The sequence below is a fragment of the Ictalurus furcatus genome, chromosome 1 (genome assembly GCF_023375685.1).
Source record: "Ictalurus furcatus strain D&B chromosome 1, Billie_1.0, whole genome shotgun sequence".
NCBI classification, from domain to species: domain Eukaryota; kingdom Metazoa; phylum Chordata; class Actinopteri; order Siluriformes; family Ictaluridae; genus Ictalurus; species Ictalurus furcatus.
The window spans coordinates 25,841,392-25,860,620 of NC_071255.1; the positions used below are offsets into that span (position 1 = coordinate 25,841,392).

The window sequence follows — 19,229 nt, forward strand, 5'->3', positions numbered from 1 at the left end:
GCATGTTTAAGTAATGTGCATTAATGAAAAACTTAAGAATGTTGTGAAACAACCAGATTGGTTACATAATTCATCCTCCATATGTTTTCCCTTCGTCATACCATAATAACAGCAATGTTCAGCCATTTTCCTGTATTTTCCTAGTCATAATTCAGTTCAGCTTTACAGAAATCTATACTACTGCTCAAAGGTTTAGACACATTCTTTCTTTATTTTTATTATTCCACATTTTAGAATAATAATAATAATAATAATAAAAGTAATCAAAATGCTGGAATAACACAAATGGAACTATGGGAATTATGTTGTGATGATAAAAATAAATAAAAATAATTTAGTATTTTAGCATCTTCAATGTAGACACCCTTTTTGCCTAGAATTTCCAGAAATATATTCTTGGCATTTTCTCAACCAATTTCTAGAGGAATCCCCCTAAGATGCTTTTTAAACAGTATTAAAGGAGTTCCCACCTACGCTGTACACTTATTGGCTGCTTTTTTGGAATATTTTACTCCAAGTTATAAATTAAAAAAAATATATTACTTTGTAAATAAAATGTGAGTTTTCTAATGAAAGAAATGAATAGTCTGGCACAATTATATTTTTGTCTACAACACCGATTTCAAACACTTAATCATAAAACTTCAGATCAAAAGGTTTTTAAGATCATGAGATAAATTTCCGTCAAGTGTCTTCAAACTTTTGACTTGTAGTGCAGATGTAAATTTAGAACTGTATATTAGCAAACCAGAGGAAACAGTGGCAAGAAAAACTTCCCTGACATGACATGAGGAAAAACCTTGTGAGGAAATAAGACTTAAAGGGGAACATAACCTCTTCTGGGTGACCTGGATAGTGGGATACAGACATCTGCAAGGTTTGGCAAAGACTTAAGAGAAAATCCATAGAGAGGAGTGGGCTGAAGTTTGTTCAAGTGTTGCTGTTAACTCAGTCAGACCAACTGAAAAAATAAGACAGAAAAGGTTCCTGAAAACGTTACCGTGATCAGAATATTACTTTATTTTAAGCCAGAAAACAACTACACAAGATACTTAAACCAGAATAACCAAGATATAAACTCACAGCTTTATGATGATGCTATTTCTACTGTACACAAAAAAGTACACAAAAACAGATACACCAAACAAAGAGGGGGGGGGGGTCGGGTCACATAAAGCCCACATGGTCTACTGATGACTGAAACTGTGCTTTGTGCCTCTATATCTAGTAGCAGCAGCTACAGTGTTACAGAATTGATTAATAGTCACACAGATGTCTTAGTGTCTGCCAAAATGCCAACAATTACTGTTGATTGACAGTGCAAAACTAGGTTATGTCTTTCTAATCCATGTTTTAATTTACAAACAAGAGCTGGAAATAATACATTACATTGTTTTCTATTGCTTTTTCAATGAAAGTGGTGATAGTCCATCTTTTACAAAGAGACAGATACGGCAGCATGCACATTTCAGCTATAATGATCATACTGCTGCTGAAATGCAGATGGAGAAGCAATTAAACAAGGGCATGTGGAGAAGAGCGATCCAGCATGATGGCACATGAGCCATTATTACACTACAGAAGCAGCCAATTAAAAATCTGTTTGAATCTGGAAGTACTGTTTGTGACTGCTTCCTCTTTCATCTCGTCAGTGACATCTCTGTGGTGCTCTGTGTCCAAAACCAGAGCTCCGATAGCATTATTTATATGAACAGCTCAGGAGTAACATGTACATGATCTGCTACAAAGTGGGGAATAAGACTCATCATTATTGTCCATCACTCAGTTTTTTCCTCTTATTTTTTAATCAAATATCCTTCAATGTGCTATAAGAAATTATTCCCATTTTCTTAATTGCACATATTCCTATAACTCTTCCCTAAAATTAATCTTGCTCAATGAAGAGCCGGTAAGATCCAGAACGTCTCTGTCAAAACGAATGGTGCCGACTCATAGGTAAAAGAGACAGATGGACAGCTGTCTACAGCTTTCACATGGGCGAGAGTGAGGGGGTAATAGCAGCTAATTCTGCCCCCATTAAGCAGTGATGTAGTGCTGGTCTAGGCCACACTCAACGGTTTATGCTCCGTCATTTTGGCGTTGTCCATCTGCCCACGTTTCAGGGACAGGAAATGGAAGCGATTCTTAATGCTGTTAATGCTGCTACTGCTGTTATTGAAAACGTTGTTCAACTCATCCTCTGCTCCCTCTGCTCTGTCACCTGTGTGCACAAAAACATACATATAAAAACTGAAACAACTGTAACTTACTTCCTGTCTCTGGTGATATTCAGAGAAAGAGGGGAAGTAGACAGTTTTTGAGAGGTAGGAAATATAATGGCCTCAGCTGAAGTTCTGCTATGTCATATCTCATGTTTGCACCCATCACTTGTCACAATGATAAAGAGAATCCCCTGAGGCACAAGTGCATGCGATTCAGGAAATAAATAAAAATGAGCAAATCCATCTTCATGTAAATAGGAATGAAAAAAAAAAATTATATAATATATATATATATATATATATATATATATACATATATATATATATATATATATATATATATATACATATATATATATATATATATATATACATATATATATATATATATATATATATATATATATATATATATATATATATATATATATAAATGAATAACATAATACTTGCTATATTGGCACTTTTGCTAATTCTAAACATTTATGCATTTCTAGAAAGAAACAAGAATATCTAGAATACTAGAATAAGATAACTTGAAAGTATTACAAATGTCTAGAAATTGGTTTAACAAACATATTTGGTTTACAATAATCTTGTAATAAGAAATACTAGATAAACTGGATTATATTCAAGATATTTTCATTTGCTAAGATGTCAGGTTTGTTGCAGTGTAATGAAGATGGTCAATATTGTAGAAGACAAAATCTATGATTCTTTAAGGAAGGCATCATGACAAATGACCACAATAACAAAATTAATTTGTCTCATCACCCAACCTTGCTTTCTAGAAGAAAAAGAGGATGATAATCTTAGGAAAATTAATATACAGATATACAGGTACTTTTCCTACATGTATGTATCCACACAGAAAACATGGATCTTCTTTTCATTTGTCAGCACACACAGGCACACCTAAATAAACCGTTTTTTAAAAACTCACCTCTTTCCATGTCACACTCGGGTGAAGAGGCTCCACTGCATTCACTTCGAGGTCCAAGGATAGGTGAAATCAGGCCAAAGTCAGACAGTGAAACTGTGCTGGGGAGTTCCAGGCTACATGGCCGTGATGAGGGAGAGGAGGAGGATGAAGATGTAAATGATGGTGACGAGGAAGATGAGAAGGGGCACTGTAGTTGTAAAGGGCTGTTGCCTCCAGAGTTCACGCTACATGTGGACTGTGTTTCTAAATCCTCCTCAGACATAGCGCTATTACAGCAGTTCTCATCCTCAAACGTCTCTGATGCCACTGGAGTGAGACAGTATGGAGAAGGGTGAGTCTTACTGCCAGCTCTCTGTCTGGCACTAGCAGAAACATACATAACATGCAGTGTTTACACCAACTATCCATCCAAACAATGCCACTGTACCTTAAGGAATAAAAACTAGACACAAATAAAAGCTTTTAAATCCTGACCTTGTGACCGTCATCCAGATGCCACTTAGTTCATAAACATTGTGTGCCAGAGGCTTTTATCGTTCTTTAGCCTTCCTTATGCCATTATAATAAAAATACCTAATAGGCAGAGTCAGTTACAAAACTTCAAACCATGCTGCTATTCAAGAAATATCTAACCAGGAAAAAGAAAAACTTTGTTTTTGTTGATTAATTGAAAATTCTTGTACATTAGTCTTTCTCTAAATATGTAATTCTTCCAGAGCATAAGGGCAGAGTTTTACCCTTCAAAAACGTGGCACGTCTCACTCTTTCTGTTTTGAAAAATGTTTGCACACTAAAATTATAACTGATATTTGCAGTACTCCACTGTCACAAAAGGTGCACTAAATCTGCTATCAAATTAATAGCAATATTTAAAATAATTATCAACAACACCACCACCACCAATAATAATTCAACAACTTTTCAGAAACTCACTTATTATATTTGTGGCACTAGCAATCATTTCATAAACTAATCTCTACTCACTGGATATACCATCAGAGTCCATCTTGAAGTTGGTGATGTCGTCTCCAGTGACCCCATCACCCTCTGACCCCACTCCTCTCTCCCGAAAGCCAATGGCTAAGGAGCGCCGGCGCTCGTGGATCTCATCTGAGATCATTTCAAGGTTTTTCAGAGCTGTCTTATATTCCCCTTTAGAGTGTGTCAACTTGGCCTGCAGGTCATCCACATTTGTTTTCAGTTGCTATAATGATAGAGATATAATAACACACACACACACACACACACACACACACACACACACACACACACACACACAGAGAGAGAGAGAAAGAGAGAGTCACACAAGGAGCAAAGTTACTCAGTAAATGATCATCACAAAACGTAGGGACAGAGATTTAGGCATGTTCCAGGCAACAGTACACTGTGTATATACTATATGGAAACAATCCTACAAAAGCTTACCTCTAGCTGTAAGTAGTACTTTGCCTTCAGTTCAAAATAAGGCCTGAGACAAAGAGACAGTGAGACAGAGAGAGAATATATCTATGAATAGAACTGTACCTAATGCCATAGCAACAATTTGCCTTGCCTGCTAGGTTTAGTGAGTGCTGGGAGGAAGATTACACGCCTGTCACTCTGCCTGCACCGTAAAGCTGCAGCTGGACTGTTATGAAACTGTATATATATATATATGCAAAGCAGGAAGTACAGTTTGGCAGAGGGAAATTACACTCCTGATTACGTGCCCAGAAAATATACTTTAAGCAGAAAATGCTATAAAAAGCATTTTCTAAAAAGCTCTAAAATCTCTACTGAAACACCTACATGCTCATGTAATAAGATACTTTTATCAAATAGGTGCTGATTAAAGCATTCAAAAGCATTCCTATGTCAACACATTTTTAGTATGAAAGTCCAGTTTGGGAAATTATTTAGGAAGTCATTAGAAATATCAAAGACAAACTGTGCTGCTCGAGTACTTTGGAGACTGACATTTTTAACCATGTGTATCAGAATGCTCACTTGGACTTGCTGATGGTGCGTTTAAGCTTCTTCTCCAGCTGCTTCATGTGGCTCATGGCTGCATTGTATCTGGCTGCTGTCTCTTTATGTAGCAGCTCGCTGCGGGTCTTCGTCTGTTCCGCCTCCATCACCTTCAAATGCAGCACATTTATAACAACTTTACTGCAATTTGCACTGCTGTGTAACTTGCCACTTGTTGTACTTTGAGATGTTGTGTTTAACATCATCCGGCTGTGGCTCAGGTGGTAGAGGTGTTAAAATGTGTTAAATGTGTTAAAATATGACCATGGAAATAATTCAGGGCAAATTATTAACACAAATATGACTTCGCCAAAAGTTATGAGACAGACAGTTAACTTCTATAGCCTCAGTAAATCTATTCTTTATTTTTGTCAACTATGTGCCAATGTAAATATTTTAAAGGTTCCATTTCAACAATATATAATCTGCTCATGTCTAGTGATGCTGACTGCATTGAGACACCATATTACTCACCCTCTGAGTGGCATGGTTCAGCATCTCTTGCCAGGCCGAGTCAAAGTGCCGCTTGTCTTCCTCCATCAGCCTCTGTTCAGCCAGGGAGATGGTCTCTTTGGCAGCCCGAAGCACCTCAGTGGCTCTCTGGAAGTCTTGTGTTGTACTCTGGGCCTCAAGCTGAGCCTAGGAAATAGGCACAGGGCAGCACGATCAGCCTGTATGGTGCCACCAGCAGTGAGATGCCAGGATACAGAACAGACTCACAGGAACTCCTGCTGTGGGACCAGCTTGCCTTTAGGATTTTCATCCCATATTACAGGCTGCTTTCATTCAACACTGCCACTACATAAATACACAATACTGCCTCTGTAGTACAATATATGCATTATAATTATTGGTCAATTTTGACTCTGGTGTCAGTTAGACTGAACTGAAACACCACCACAAAGCAAACTGTTCTGGTTACACAACAGTTCACATGGAACAAAAAAGGAATACCAGGAGCTAGAGAAGAGTGGACTTCTGGAAATGCTTCCTATGCGAGAACATTAAAGTCTACCATCATAATCCATTGCTATTTTTATGTTCCTCACTCTAATCTGTCGGTCACTGGTACTGACAGTAAATACCTGAAGAAAATTCTTCACAAACAAAGCCCATTTATCCTGGGGACGCTACTCAATAAGATAAAAAATCAGAGTAACTATCCTGCTTCTACACAAAGGCCTTCAACGGCAGCAACTATTTTACTCTGAAAGGAAATAAAACAGAATCTATTTTGTTTGTAACATATATCCTATATATGACAATAAGCACTAAAGCTTTTTGCTGTAGGCTTCCTGTACCTCTTTTTGAATTAAATACTGTATAGAGCTTTACCTTTGTATTTCAACACATTGAGCAGAATAGCTACAGTTCATTACTTACACCAGAATTTAATTAAAATTAAGATATAAATAACTACTTATAATTAATACTCCATTTTAGTCAGAAAAGAAATGATGAGTTGCTTAATTGCAATTAACTAAATAAAGCCAAGGTACGAAAAAATGTAAGAATTAAAAGAAAAAGCTCTATCCTGACTGTAGTAAATCATGTGCTATGCAAATACAGAACTGACACATTAACGAGAAGCATTGCTTGTTAACATCCGGTGCTTTAACAGTAGCAAGCTACTCTATTTTCTTATGAAACTGTAAGCTAGTTCTCTTCCATGTTCCTTAACCAAAACCACTACTGCTACAACTTCCCTAAATAGCCAAATGAGAAATGCAAACCTAACCATCTACATGCTTTCACTAGTAATGTTTACAGACTTCCATCAAATGCTGTACTGCAGCAAAAGACTTAACAGCTATATTAACAACTATAGAAATTACACACATTTACTCAAATATTAATGGATTTTAATCACTGCATTACATTTTGTGATCACATACACATCACTGAGGGTAAACCACAAAAAAGTATCTTAGGAGGATTGTCATCACTCACCAGACACTAATAATTAAGAGAAATAAATAAATAAAATAAATGATTAGAAATTTCAACTTGGCCGACGTTCCCAAACATCAAAACATCTAAATTACACTGCACAACAAATTCTCCATCCATCCATCCATCTTCAACCACTTACTCCTTTTCAGGGTCGCGGGAGAGCCTGGAGCCTATCCCAGGGAGCATCGGGCACAAGGCAGGGTACACCCTGGACAGGGTGCCAGTCCATCGCAGACAACAATTTCTCGGTATAGTTAATTTATCAGTGAAGGGAAATATGAACACCACAATCAAGGTACCATGAATGAGGCAAAAATTGCAAAGTTTAGCCAAGATTAAAAGTGACTAAAACCTACTGAATCCTTAAGTCAACTGAAAATGAATCACTCCTTTAAGGCCACATTGTCCACACCATTTTGGTCTCCCTCTTGCTCTCTGGTCTGCTATTTTTGTTCACACTGCAACCAGGCATAATGATGGGGAATTACCACACTTTTAAATCAAATAAGACAGTGCATGGCTACACGTCTGAGATGAACAAATGTTTGCACAAAAAAGGGGAAACCCTAAATAAATTGTGGTAAATTTGCAAAGATATTTGCTATGCATCATGCTCCATGTTTTTTTTTTTCCATGAATGTTGTTTTATTCATTATTTACAAACTTGGCTACTGCAGTATCTGCTCAGATATGAAGTACATTTTGAGCTGAAAGAAACTGCTTGTACTATGGTACTTAGCAAGGAAGTAATAGCTCCAATGCTTCTGGTTCAAAGGTAATATGTAAGGGTATGAATCAGAAAGAGGCAAAGCTAAAATTCAATTTATTCAAAAACACACCAAAATATTTGAAAGGTTTTTTTTTTTTTACTTGTTCAAAACAACCACAAGACGTTAAATTATCCATCCCTATTCAGAGTTGCATAACATTTAGATGCATGGGGCCAAATGAAGTTAACATTCATTTAAAATACTGGATTGCATTTTCATTTGCTTTTCCCCCAACCTCAGTTGAACAGAAACTCTTTTGTGACTTGTTAAAGTGTATCATTAACTTTAATGTGACAAGAGTATCTCTGACCTTAGAGACTGAGAACTGAATGTTGTTTATTACACAAGAAGCTGATTCAGGAAATTCTTCTCTTTAAAATGTGTGCCACTTATTCAGTTTGTGTGTGGCTTTTGGATTTGATTAAATAATTGAACAAAACAAGGATCCGGATACATCTGGTGTAATGTTCTGTGAAACACTCCTTATAATAAAACATACTTTGGCATCCCTGGAACAAGGTATGACCCAGGTGCCTTGATTTACTTTTGTCTATTGCCCTATATTTATACCACATGACCTTATCCCAAGTGAGGTCATTTATGAGGTCTGCCTTCTCTCAAAGTTCATTCCTCAGAAAGCTCCATACGTTTGCTTAAAGTCTACATTCAGATACAACATGTCTTAACTAAAGCTTGCACACACACACACACACACACACACACACACACACACACACACACACACGCACACAAACACACCATAGAAGAAATCTATTCTGCAAAGATGTAAAGCGATTACACAAAGTAATTATTGTAATATTTACAATAAATAAATAAACTAATATATGTGTAGACCTTTCCTTGCTGCTAAGAAACACAGCCAGAGAAGAAAGTGTTCAAACTAATTTTCTTGAACAAATGAATGCCACAAAATATAATAACACTGGTTGTTTTAAATTACTGGATTTTTCAACCTAATTATAGCAAAAGCAATGATCCAATACATAATATCCATAACGCTACACTGCATTCATTTATACTAAAATATGCATCAACGCTATATATTAATATTATATTGCTGTACATAAAAAAATATAGATAATATGCTACAATTATGCATGCAATCTGTATGATCATGTTCAAGAGCTCAGCTGTGTAGTGTGTACTCTGGACTGGATCATTCTATGCAGTTTAAAAATGTTTTATGGCTGTTTCATATGCAATGATGGTTGTTTTGAAATCATACTAAAACATACTGTATTAGTACTGTACTGGCAAACACTTATGATTTTACTGGGAGCAAATATCAGCAGTTGAGAAGAGGGAAGAGAGAAAAGTGCAAAATGTATGAACCAAAAACAATGTAGACAATCTAGCAAGGTTTTGTTTAATGCATTTAAGTCACACCTAATGAGGTTGTATAACTAGTTCCAGTTTGATGACATGCATAAACCAAAAACAATAGCCTGACTTCCCCAACGATATATATAAAAAATACAGAAACAAAAAACACGACCTTCTGCTTCACATCCATTTTGGACAATTCAGCCAGTAGACACTCATGCTATAAACAGAGAGACTCATCAATCACAGAAGGAAAGGGAGAAGACATAAGAGGAGACACGATGATGGAGACCAAGATAACGAAGGAACAAAAAGAGCTCAAAATGACCAGAGGAATTGTCACGTCTGTATATGATTCATTTTCTTTCTAATCTTATCCACACTAAAAAAAAAAAAAAAAAGAGAACAAATTCTGTGCCAAAGTGGCCCAGCATGACAAAAAATGAACAGTTAAAGGGACTTTCCAAACATCAAACTCTACATTGAGTTTCATTTGTATGCAATGTGTTAGAAAATGTTTAAACAAAAATGGCCAGACATAAGCTGACAAAATGCTGTAAACCATGCCTTTAACGGGTCAGTCTAAATCAAAGTGGTAATTAAATTTCATACTAATCCCTCAAGTCCTGTTTCTACTCATCTTCTACAGAGTATAGCTTTGTTTTTATAACTTTAAGCTGCAACAGAGGTTTCATTCTGGACCAATACCACAGTGCTATGAACTGAATTTGGTTCTTGTATGATCGTCTTCAATTGACATATTATTAAGACTTAATATTTATTCACTAACTCTGACACTTTTGAATTAAAATAATTACAACAACCCCCACTGCTAGTGATAATGTCTGTTTTGAAAAATAACTAGTTATGCCAGGTTTTATGCAAATTAATGTTTACTCATTCATTTTATGCAAATGAATGTTTACTCACACTTTCTGTAGACACTTAGTCTCTTACCAAATACAGAATGAGTTTCTGCATTCCTTCAGAAAACAGAAACGTTTTGACTCCAACACATTTGTAATCTTTCAGCTATGAACCATCACTGCGATCTGTCATTGAAACTCTGATCATTCAGGCGAGTCTTAGGAATGGAGCTCATTACAAAGGATAATTACTTTTTCATACCTGAGGATGGATCTTTTAATAATTTAGCCCACTTCATAAATGAAATAATTTTTCCACAAAGGCTCTGTTTATGAACCCATGAAGAGAACAAAAGAAAGATAATGATAAATGTACAAAAATGCAGAGATAATCCAGCATTTCCAAACACATTTAATGCTAAGTGTTTGCATGTAGTGGAGCAAGGCATATCATCTTCTAATCCGGAATTCACTTCATCACAGTGAAGTGAAGGTACTGTTGCAAATCCCTTCATCTGAAAATGTACACTGATTAAGCTAATTCCTAAACCAGAATCATCAGCCTTCAACAGTCTTTACATTTTAAAGTCTGAAAAATAAAAGTATTCCCTTCTGAACCTAAAGTGCCCAATTCTCACACTCTTCTAGTAAATAAACTGAGGAGAATGCCATATTGTGATGAATCATGGTTTCCTAGTGTGCCACTCTAAAAGCATCCTGTGGTTGTTTACAGAATGATAATATGCAAAGAAGTGAACAAGCAGCACTATAACCTTATCTATCTGAACACTTAGTAACCAGTCCTCAACAAAATAGAGAGACCAAAAAGAATGTGGATGTGGGTGAGGACATTGTGTCAAAAAACAAACAAGCAAATAGATGAAAAATCCTCTCAGAGGCTGATGGGTCCCACGAGAAACTAATTATTCATCACAGCCCTTTTGTATTCTCGATTCTGATTGGTCAGAAAGTGCGTCTATAACAGCAGCTCTAACAACAGTTCCGGTTGCAAGTCAAATCACAGGTTTATGTTAATGTGCCCGTTTATTTACATTATGGTTTCTATAGTAACAACTTACACAAGGTATGTTAGATGAGACTCTTTTGGGGATTTGTCAAAGGTGCATTTTTTTTGTCTTATTGTCTTCAAGAGAGAGAAAAATATAGAGGCTGGCAGGGGATCAACTGTTTATAGATATTATAATGCAAGTGATAAGAGTAACTAGCTGTTTAACGAATGTTCCACAACATTCAATGTAACAATAAATAGATAAAAATCATTAAATGTCGTTCTTTAATAAATATAAATAAATAAATACTGGTAGCAAACTGCAGCAGTATAAGTTGAATAAAACACTATAAATAATCAAAAAATAAGAAACTTTGTATCGGCCCACATAATACCACCCCACTGTTGATTATTTTCCTAGAACAGCATGCTCCACCGTGCTTTATTCTTACATAGCAGCATCAACTCTCCAAGTATGGTACAATAAAGGAATTTTTATATGTTCAGCCTTACTGTTTTGGAAACATTCATAAAAATCATGTTCATGACTAACAACTGTGTTTCAGTGCGTCATGCTTGTTAAAATCCTAATGCTGATGAAGACAACACTACGTTTCCTTTTGGATATAAACAAGAACACATAGCATTCAATGCAGAAACATATACCACAATATGTAATCGGTTATATTCGAGCTCTTGTCTGAAGAAGCGTGTGACACAGACAGTGTGGGAAACAATTTGTGGAAGGTTGGGAAGAAGGGTACAGCTCAGCCTGATGTTGTTAACAACCTGACAAAAACAAGTGGGTGAGAGAGAAAGGCGGAGACAGCAAGCAAAACAAAGAGGTGAAAAAGACAGCAAGAGAGTGGAGAAGGCAGAGATCATAGTTGGTGGTGTTTCATTTGAACAAAGTCTTGGTCTTCCAGCAGAAACACAGTCAGGTCCAACACACAACAGGAGACAGTGTGAGTTATGAGTGTTTAGGATTTTTGGGAGATTAAGGGGATCAGCCTCTGTCAGACCGGCTTCACACAAAGATATAATGGCCTGTTGGACACAATAGGCTGCTTTTCAATCGAATCACGTCGCCATTAGTGGATCTGTCTAATCTGTAAACACTCAAGTCTGTCAGTGTATCTGCTGTGATATTCCAGCTGCAGAGCTTTGTTCTCCATTCAACCAAATCCTCTCTATTCCAAACACCAATAGATCAAAATTAATCTGAATATGATGATTAATATTTATTCTGCTAAAACTAATGCAAAATAAATTGCTTTTTTGTTTGAATTAAAATCATATATATATATATAAATACAATTGACTATTATAATGTAAAGCTTGTGATTCCAAGGTAGTTTATTTCTACTCTAATGCAAAGTCATATTTGTTAGCTTAACATTTGTACATAACCCGGCACAGACTGTGAAACAACATTAAAAGACAACGCAGCACATTAATAATGGGTTTCTACATTTGAGCAAGATAATTTCAGGAATAAAGCCTCTTAAAATTGCAGTATTTTTCCACTGTGGGTTATACTGACCTCTCTGTGTACTCTAAATAAATGGCCCAAAATGTCAATTAATTTGCCTACTATTTTTTTAAATTAACAATATGAATCATAAGACTAAGGACTTGAGACTTGATTTTTAACTTCATATCAAAGACTTACAAAAAATTACTTGTGAACATTTCTGGTATGTGTATGTTTTCCAATACATCACAACCTATTTTTGGTCTGTAAAGGACAACTTGGCCTACAGTAAGCAAAGAGCATTTACTAAATAAAAAAACTTCTTTGCCACATGACAGAAAACAGGAGAGGTAAGCAATGATTAAAATATATGTGAGGGACTTGAGTATAAACTATAAAGCAACTAAGTACTCCCCAGAGAGGCATAACACTAACCACTTTATATAGGAGAGGCTGGGGAGAGTTCAGCAGTGATGTGCTTTGAGTGGAGCTAAGAGTGAGAGTCCCTCACCTGCCGTGCCACACGCCGTGCCTCCCAGTACGGTTTCGAGTCCTCTACAGCCTTGCCGATCTTCTTCAGCAGCTCATCCAATTTCAACGTGGCCTCCACCAGCACAGAGCGAAACCTCTGCCTTGCATCCTGGGAACCACAGAACCAAACATCACACATGAACTTAAAGCAAAACCTAGGCTACTGGAACGATGAAATGGTGAGGATTCCAGAGCAGTTGTTCATGCATTCACACTCACAGTTTAAATTAATATACAGTCCTCAAGGGGTTAAAAATATTATCCAAAATAGATTAGATTTACTTCTGAGGTTAAAATAAGACACTGGATTAGTGGGGGGAAAAAAGAATGTGTCTATTCATTATTTCTTTTGGACAAAAAGCATTTGTTTTGGCCACGTTAGAAAATAACTGAAAGTCTGCGCTATAGACATTAAACAAATTACATGGAATTATACCTATTTTTAAAAAATCATAAAAAAAAAGTCAACTGATTTTGAGATAAGTGCTCATAAGTCAAGATCAGTAGATTTTTGGAAGTAAGACCCAAACAGCAGGAATATCAGAAGTAATCTACACCTCAGATAGGCACACTTTTTAGACACAAGTCTCATTGCTATTTGTCTACAAATCTCATAGCCTTCAAAAAAGACTCCAAGCACAAGGCCCTTCAGATTTTACATAAAAGTCCCCATAAAATCCTGAATGCCAGCAACGTTCATAGAAAGCCCTTTAACAACAGTCCTTTAATAACCACACTCAATCACTGTTGAGCCAGTTTAACAAATGCAGTGGTAAATGCAGTCAATCTGCTTAAATACTCTAGGTCCATAATTGTATCATGGCTTGTTTAGATAGCTACATGCTGCATCAATATTGGACATAAGCCTTGTGAATTTTGTTTGTAATCAGATACCAGCTCTTAAATAACCCATGATATGCAGTCACATTATCAAAACAGAAAAGAGTGCTTACACACTCAGTTCTTACAGATGATAGCGGACAAGGTTTATTTCCCCAGCAATGCTAGTGTAAGAGCTCACTGGAGAAAAAAGACGTCAACGAGGTTCATGTTTAAATGCCAGCGTGACTTTTACCTCAGATGATGGGACAGAGACTGATGTGGATGATGCTGATAATCAAAATGAGAACTCATTTACAATCATAAACATATAATTCTATAAAATGTGGCAGTAATGATCCTTATCCATAAGTAGATTAGGTTAGAAATGTAGAGTTAGGCAGGGCACCTTGCAGTGAAATGGAATGTTTAAAAGCGATTTTCTCCATTATCTGCATAATAATGTTACTTTACTTCTGAACCTTACTTCTGGTTCAGATACATGCAAAAGAAAAACATTTTCAGAACTATATATAGTAGAAAAGATCCAAATATGACCACGTGAAGGGTTTTCTCAGGCCACTACATATATAGAAGCAATACCTCATATGGTTCTGCTCCTGAATTTAAACCGATGGATCCTCCCTCAGATCCACAGTCACAAATGATCAAAGGTTTATACCTAGAGCTTGGAGGACTGCTGCACTTTAAATACAACTTGCATGGGTTGCAGTGATTGGTTGCTTACTTTGATACAGCCCTGTGCTATAATAACAGCAGGTTTGGTTAATTATTTCTACCATTGTATGCAGAGCAAGCAGCCAGATGCAGATGGAGAAACACAGAAACAAAAACAAAAAAATTAAGAAAAAAACAAAAACAGAGCTTCATATTAAAACCTGAACAGTATTACAGATTCACTGGGTTATGACAGCTAACCACTACAGATGTAGACAAGAAACTTTAACATATCATTAAATGTACACAGCCTGGCAGCTGGAGCACCTAGCCATGACAACTTTGTATTTAGCTAAACTAACTTCATTTAAAGAGAGGTATACCTTTAATTAGATCAGAAAATAAACCTGCACATCTAATAGAAATAGTGGTTTATTTTGGGATTTGAAGTCAACCATCATAGTACGCGAATACTGTTCTAATGTGAAAATTCTGGGCAATTTCAATACTACTTTAAACAATTGTGTGTGGGCTGAAATAAAGGAAAATTAAATGAGGCAGTGAACTTAACATCAAAATAAACCTCAAACATTTTGATGTGCCAGATGTGAGCCCCACACTGTTGATTACCAAACCATACACATACAACACTGACTGCGTTTACATGGACAACAATAATCCACTCTTAATCTAATTAAGACCATAATTTGATTAAGAAACTACCATGTAAACAGCAACCTTAATCTAATTAAGGTCATAATCTAATTAAGCTCTAATCGAATTAAGACAGGTGGATTACTCCTGTTTTAATCGTATTATGGACATGCATTACAGACATGTAAACACCTTAATCACATTCTGAACGTCGTGTGAGCGTTTTCACCGCATTTTGCGACAGGACACGATCACACACGGCAGTTTTACGTTTTACAGAGAACAAGAGAGTTCGGCTGTGTCCCAAACTGCATACTTGCCTACTATAGGCCTGTAGTGGGGAAAAATACATGCATCTCGGCTACTATACACTAGGTAAGTATGCGATTTGAGACACAGCCCACGGCTTCAAGCAGTCGTCTATTTGCATGTATAGCATGACTAATAATTAACTTCACTTAAAGCGGTTGTAAAAAATTAAATAAAAACACCCAAAACTGTATACGGTACCATAACGAAGACGAACTGTATGTTGATACGTGAAATTCTGGAGGGACATCGGACGGTGTGGTGCGGTGACGTAATGACGTGGGCTCTTAATCTAATTATGTTCTATAACATGTAAAACGGGTACATGACAGGAGTATTCTAAAAGCAACTCATGTAAACACCTTAATCACATTATTACCTTACTTAGATTAAGGTCAATAATTAGATTATTGCTGTCCATGTAAACGTAGTCACTGTCACCAAACAGGCTTTACAACTTCCCTGAACATCTGTATGTACTGTATTGTTTTTATCCATGTTGTTACCCGAGCTTTGCATGAAGCTTCAAGATTCAGACTCAAACAACTAAATAGAACAATTTGATGGGGAAAATGATCAGATATTTCAATACATCCAGGTTATAAAGACGTAAATCCACTGTTGTACCTCCAGTTCGGTCTCACATCGGTTTATATCATCTGTGGACTGGTTCAGCTTCTCCAGTTCCCCCTGTTATCAAAAGATGGACAATTTGGAGAAGTTAAAAAAAGGAAACAGACAAGCAATATGCTGTGTGGTATCTATAAATGGGAAACAAATGTCTTGGGTACAAATGTCAGCGTAACACTCTCAAGCTACAGGTTTTGCAGCTCTGTCTGTAACCTGAAATGAAATCATGAACCTTTTGGTCTAAGCCTTAGTTGTTTGCCTTAGACTTTAAGGTATGCACTGACAGTATGTTTGACTAATTTGACTGGGGGGGGGGGGGGTGTAAATAAATAAATAAATAAATAAACCAAACAAAAACACGTTCACTCTTTCAGCAAGCACAATTCCTTTTCCAGTGAAACTGGGCTTGAAATTGTGTGTACAAACAAGTCAAGTATTTTTAACGTTCATTACACTGGATACTAAATGATTTGTTTAAAAAAAAAAAAACATCCAAAAGAGCACAGTGCAGTAAAAGAGCCCCAGTACCTGAACCCGGGGATCCACTTCTTCCTCTCCAGCCGATTCGCATTCTCCATCAGACCTGCTGTCCTTCTCTGTGTTATCCATGCTCTGTAAATATGATTTCTGCTAGCTGCTCTTGATATTCAAACAATGGACCAAACAATGATCCGTGGTGTCATAGAAAAAGCTTTCTTTAAAAAATTTTTAAAACCTACACTATCTACATAAAGCTTACAGTCTGTTAATTCGGACTGAAACAGTCACAAACACTGAAAATGAACCAGACCCGTCCTATTGATACGCGGTTAATATTGAGCATAACACACGGAGCGCGTGAGAGACAGAGCCGGGGGGAGAAATGCAAGGCTACCCACGCATACTACTACACTATACAGTATGCACCATGCGGAGTGGCGCACTATTTTGGCATACTATGTAGCATGGTAGTATGCGGTTTTGAACGTAGCTCCAGACCGCAATGTGGAGCGCCACTTCCCCGCCCCTTTTTATTAGCGGCACCGTATGGAAGGCCATAATTGCCAAAATGTCCGCTGACCTGTGTCTTTATCACACCATGTATTAACATCCGACCTGACAGCCGAAACCAGTGAGGCTAGTGGTTATTAAAATATGGGAACAACTTTATAAGCACAAATTTATGTGTGTGTAATATATATATATATATATATATATATATATATATATATATATATATATATATATATATACACATACATACACACACATATATATACATAAAATATATACACTGCAGCTGTCCGATTTGTCTCACACAGCAAAGAGCCCTTGTGGATGGAGGAGCGTCACAAGGGCTCTTTGCTGTGTGAGACAAATCGGACAGCTGCGGTTTATATAAGCGTGTATATGAAGATAGTGAAGATGCCAGGGAGGCCTGCTTGATTGAGAACCACAGTGTCTGGGACTTTGTTCTGCCACTTGATGCCAAGGATTTTCCTAAGACTGGTGGTGTGAAAATGGTTCAGTTTCCTGGCATGACGTTGGTACACTGTCCACGTTTCGCATGCATACAGCAGTGTGGGGACACATGAGAATCACATACACATTCACACACCCATTCATACACTTCAGACACGCACCTGGAGGAAACCCCCGCAGCACAGGGAGAACATGCAAACTCCGCACATACATTGCCCCGGCGGGAACCGGACCCTGGAGGTGTGAGGCGAACGTGCTAACCACTGTGCGCCCCCAGTATACACACACACACACACACACACACACACACACACACACACACACACACACACACACACACAGCTGAGAACACATGAAATACCTGAACTGGCTAGGGGCAGGAAATACATGAAATACCTGGATGGGGCAGAAAAAGGAAGCTATCAATGGCTGCAACCAGATTTCTGAGAAGGCAGGTTGTGAAAAACCCTCGAGTGACTGTAAAAGACCTGCAGCAAGACTTGGTGGTGACAGGCACTGAGGTTTCAGTGAGCACAGCAAGGTGCTTACTAAAGGCAGAAAGTTTTCATGCCAGAACTCCAAGACGTACAACACCACTGACCCAAAAACACAAGAAAGAGGGGGAGGCATAACACACTCCATGCTTGATTGCCTTTGCCTACCCCTGAGTAGCCCACATGTTAAACTTGAATTTTCTTTTTTCGTGTTGAATTTTGCAACCTGAATTAGAGCACTGAAATTAACCATCTCTATACAGGTTTATGAATATTTAAAAACTGAATTATTGAATCTGAATTTGTGAACACTGAAAAATATATGTGAATATAGATATTTGAACTTTCTTTTTGAAAACCTGAATTTAAATTATGAATCTCTGAACACTGAGGGAAAAAAAAAAACTGCACTTCAAGGATGTTAATTCAAAATAAATATATACAGATGTGTGGTTTTCAACCTTATATATTTCAATATTATGAAAGTAATGGTTTTTAATTTAATATTATGAATTCAGTGGCTTAAAAAAACCCCCAAAACTTTGATAGAGAATTAGCATGTGGGAAGCTGCATGATTAAAACAATAATTTCATTTTGAGTTAAAAACCCCAATTGTATTAGCACAGAATAAAAACCACACACTTCCAGATGCTTACAAATTAAAGTCTTTCTCGAAACCCAGGATCACACAGAGAGTTTGATGAACAAACAGTCTTGTTGAAAGAAGAGTTTGCTCACCAGTCTCTTCCTACAACAGCATTTCCGGGACACTGCTAAAAGTAATTACTAGCAAAAAGGTGCAAAAGTATATATGCAAGAAAAAAGAATAACAGTCTATCATCTGATGCAGACTATGATGGATTATTGTTATTGGTTACTTTATTGTTGGTTTTTAAAAGCTGAGATGGTAATGTCTGAAGTGAACTGCTCCCTCTTAAGCTTACCACTTAATGCTTGTTTATTGATTAATTGATTAATTAATTCATTCAATCATTCAATCATTTATGCTGATATGCTGCCCACTTGTGTTAAAAGGTGGTAACGACAGGGTTATGGTTAACTGA

General features: G+C 36.9%; 1 protein-coding gene across 1 annotated transcript; it reads right to left on the reverse strand.

Annotated features, from left to right (window-relative positions):
- Positions 1-454: 454 nt before the first annotated feature.
- sh3bp5b (SH3-domain binding protein 5b (BTK-associated)) lies at positions 455-17,268 on the reverse strand. Its single transcript, XM_053634475.1, has 9 exons — positions 16,738-17,268; positions 16,207-16,269; positions 13,100-13,228; positions 5,647-5,811; positions 5,152-5,282; positions 4,591-4,633; positions 4,150-4,369; positions 3,166-3,471; positions 455-2,221 (listed from the first exon to the last, which is right to left on the reverse strand). Exons 1-9 carry the CDS (start codon positions 16,816-16,818, stop codon positions 2,061-2,063), a joined length of 1,299 nt encoding a protein of 432 aa, XP_053490450.1. The 5' UTR covers positions 16,819-17,268; the 3' UTR covers positions 455-2,060.
- Positions 17,269-19,229: the final 1,961 nt, after the last annotated feature.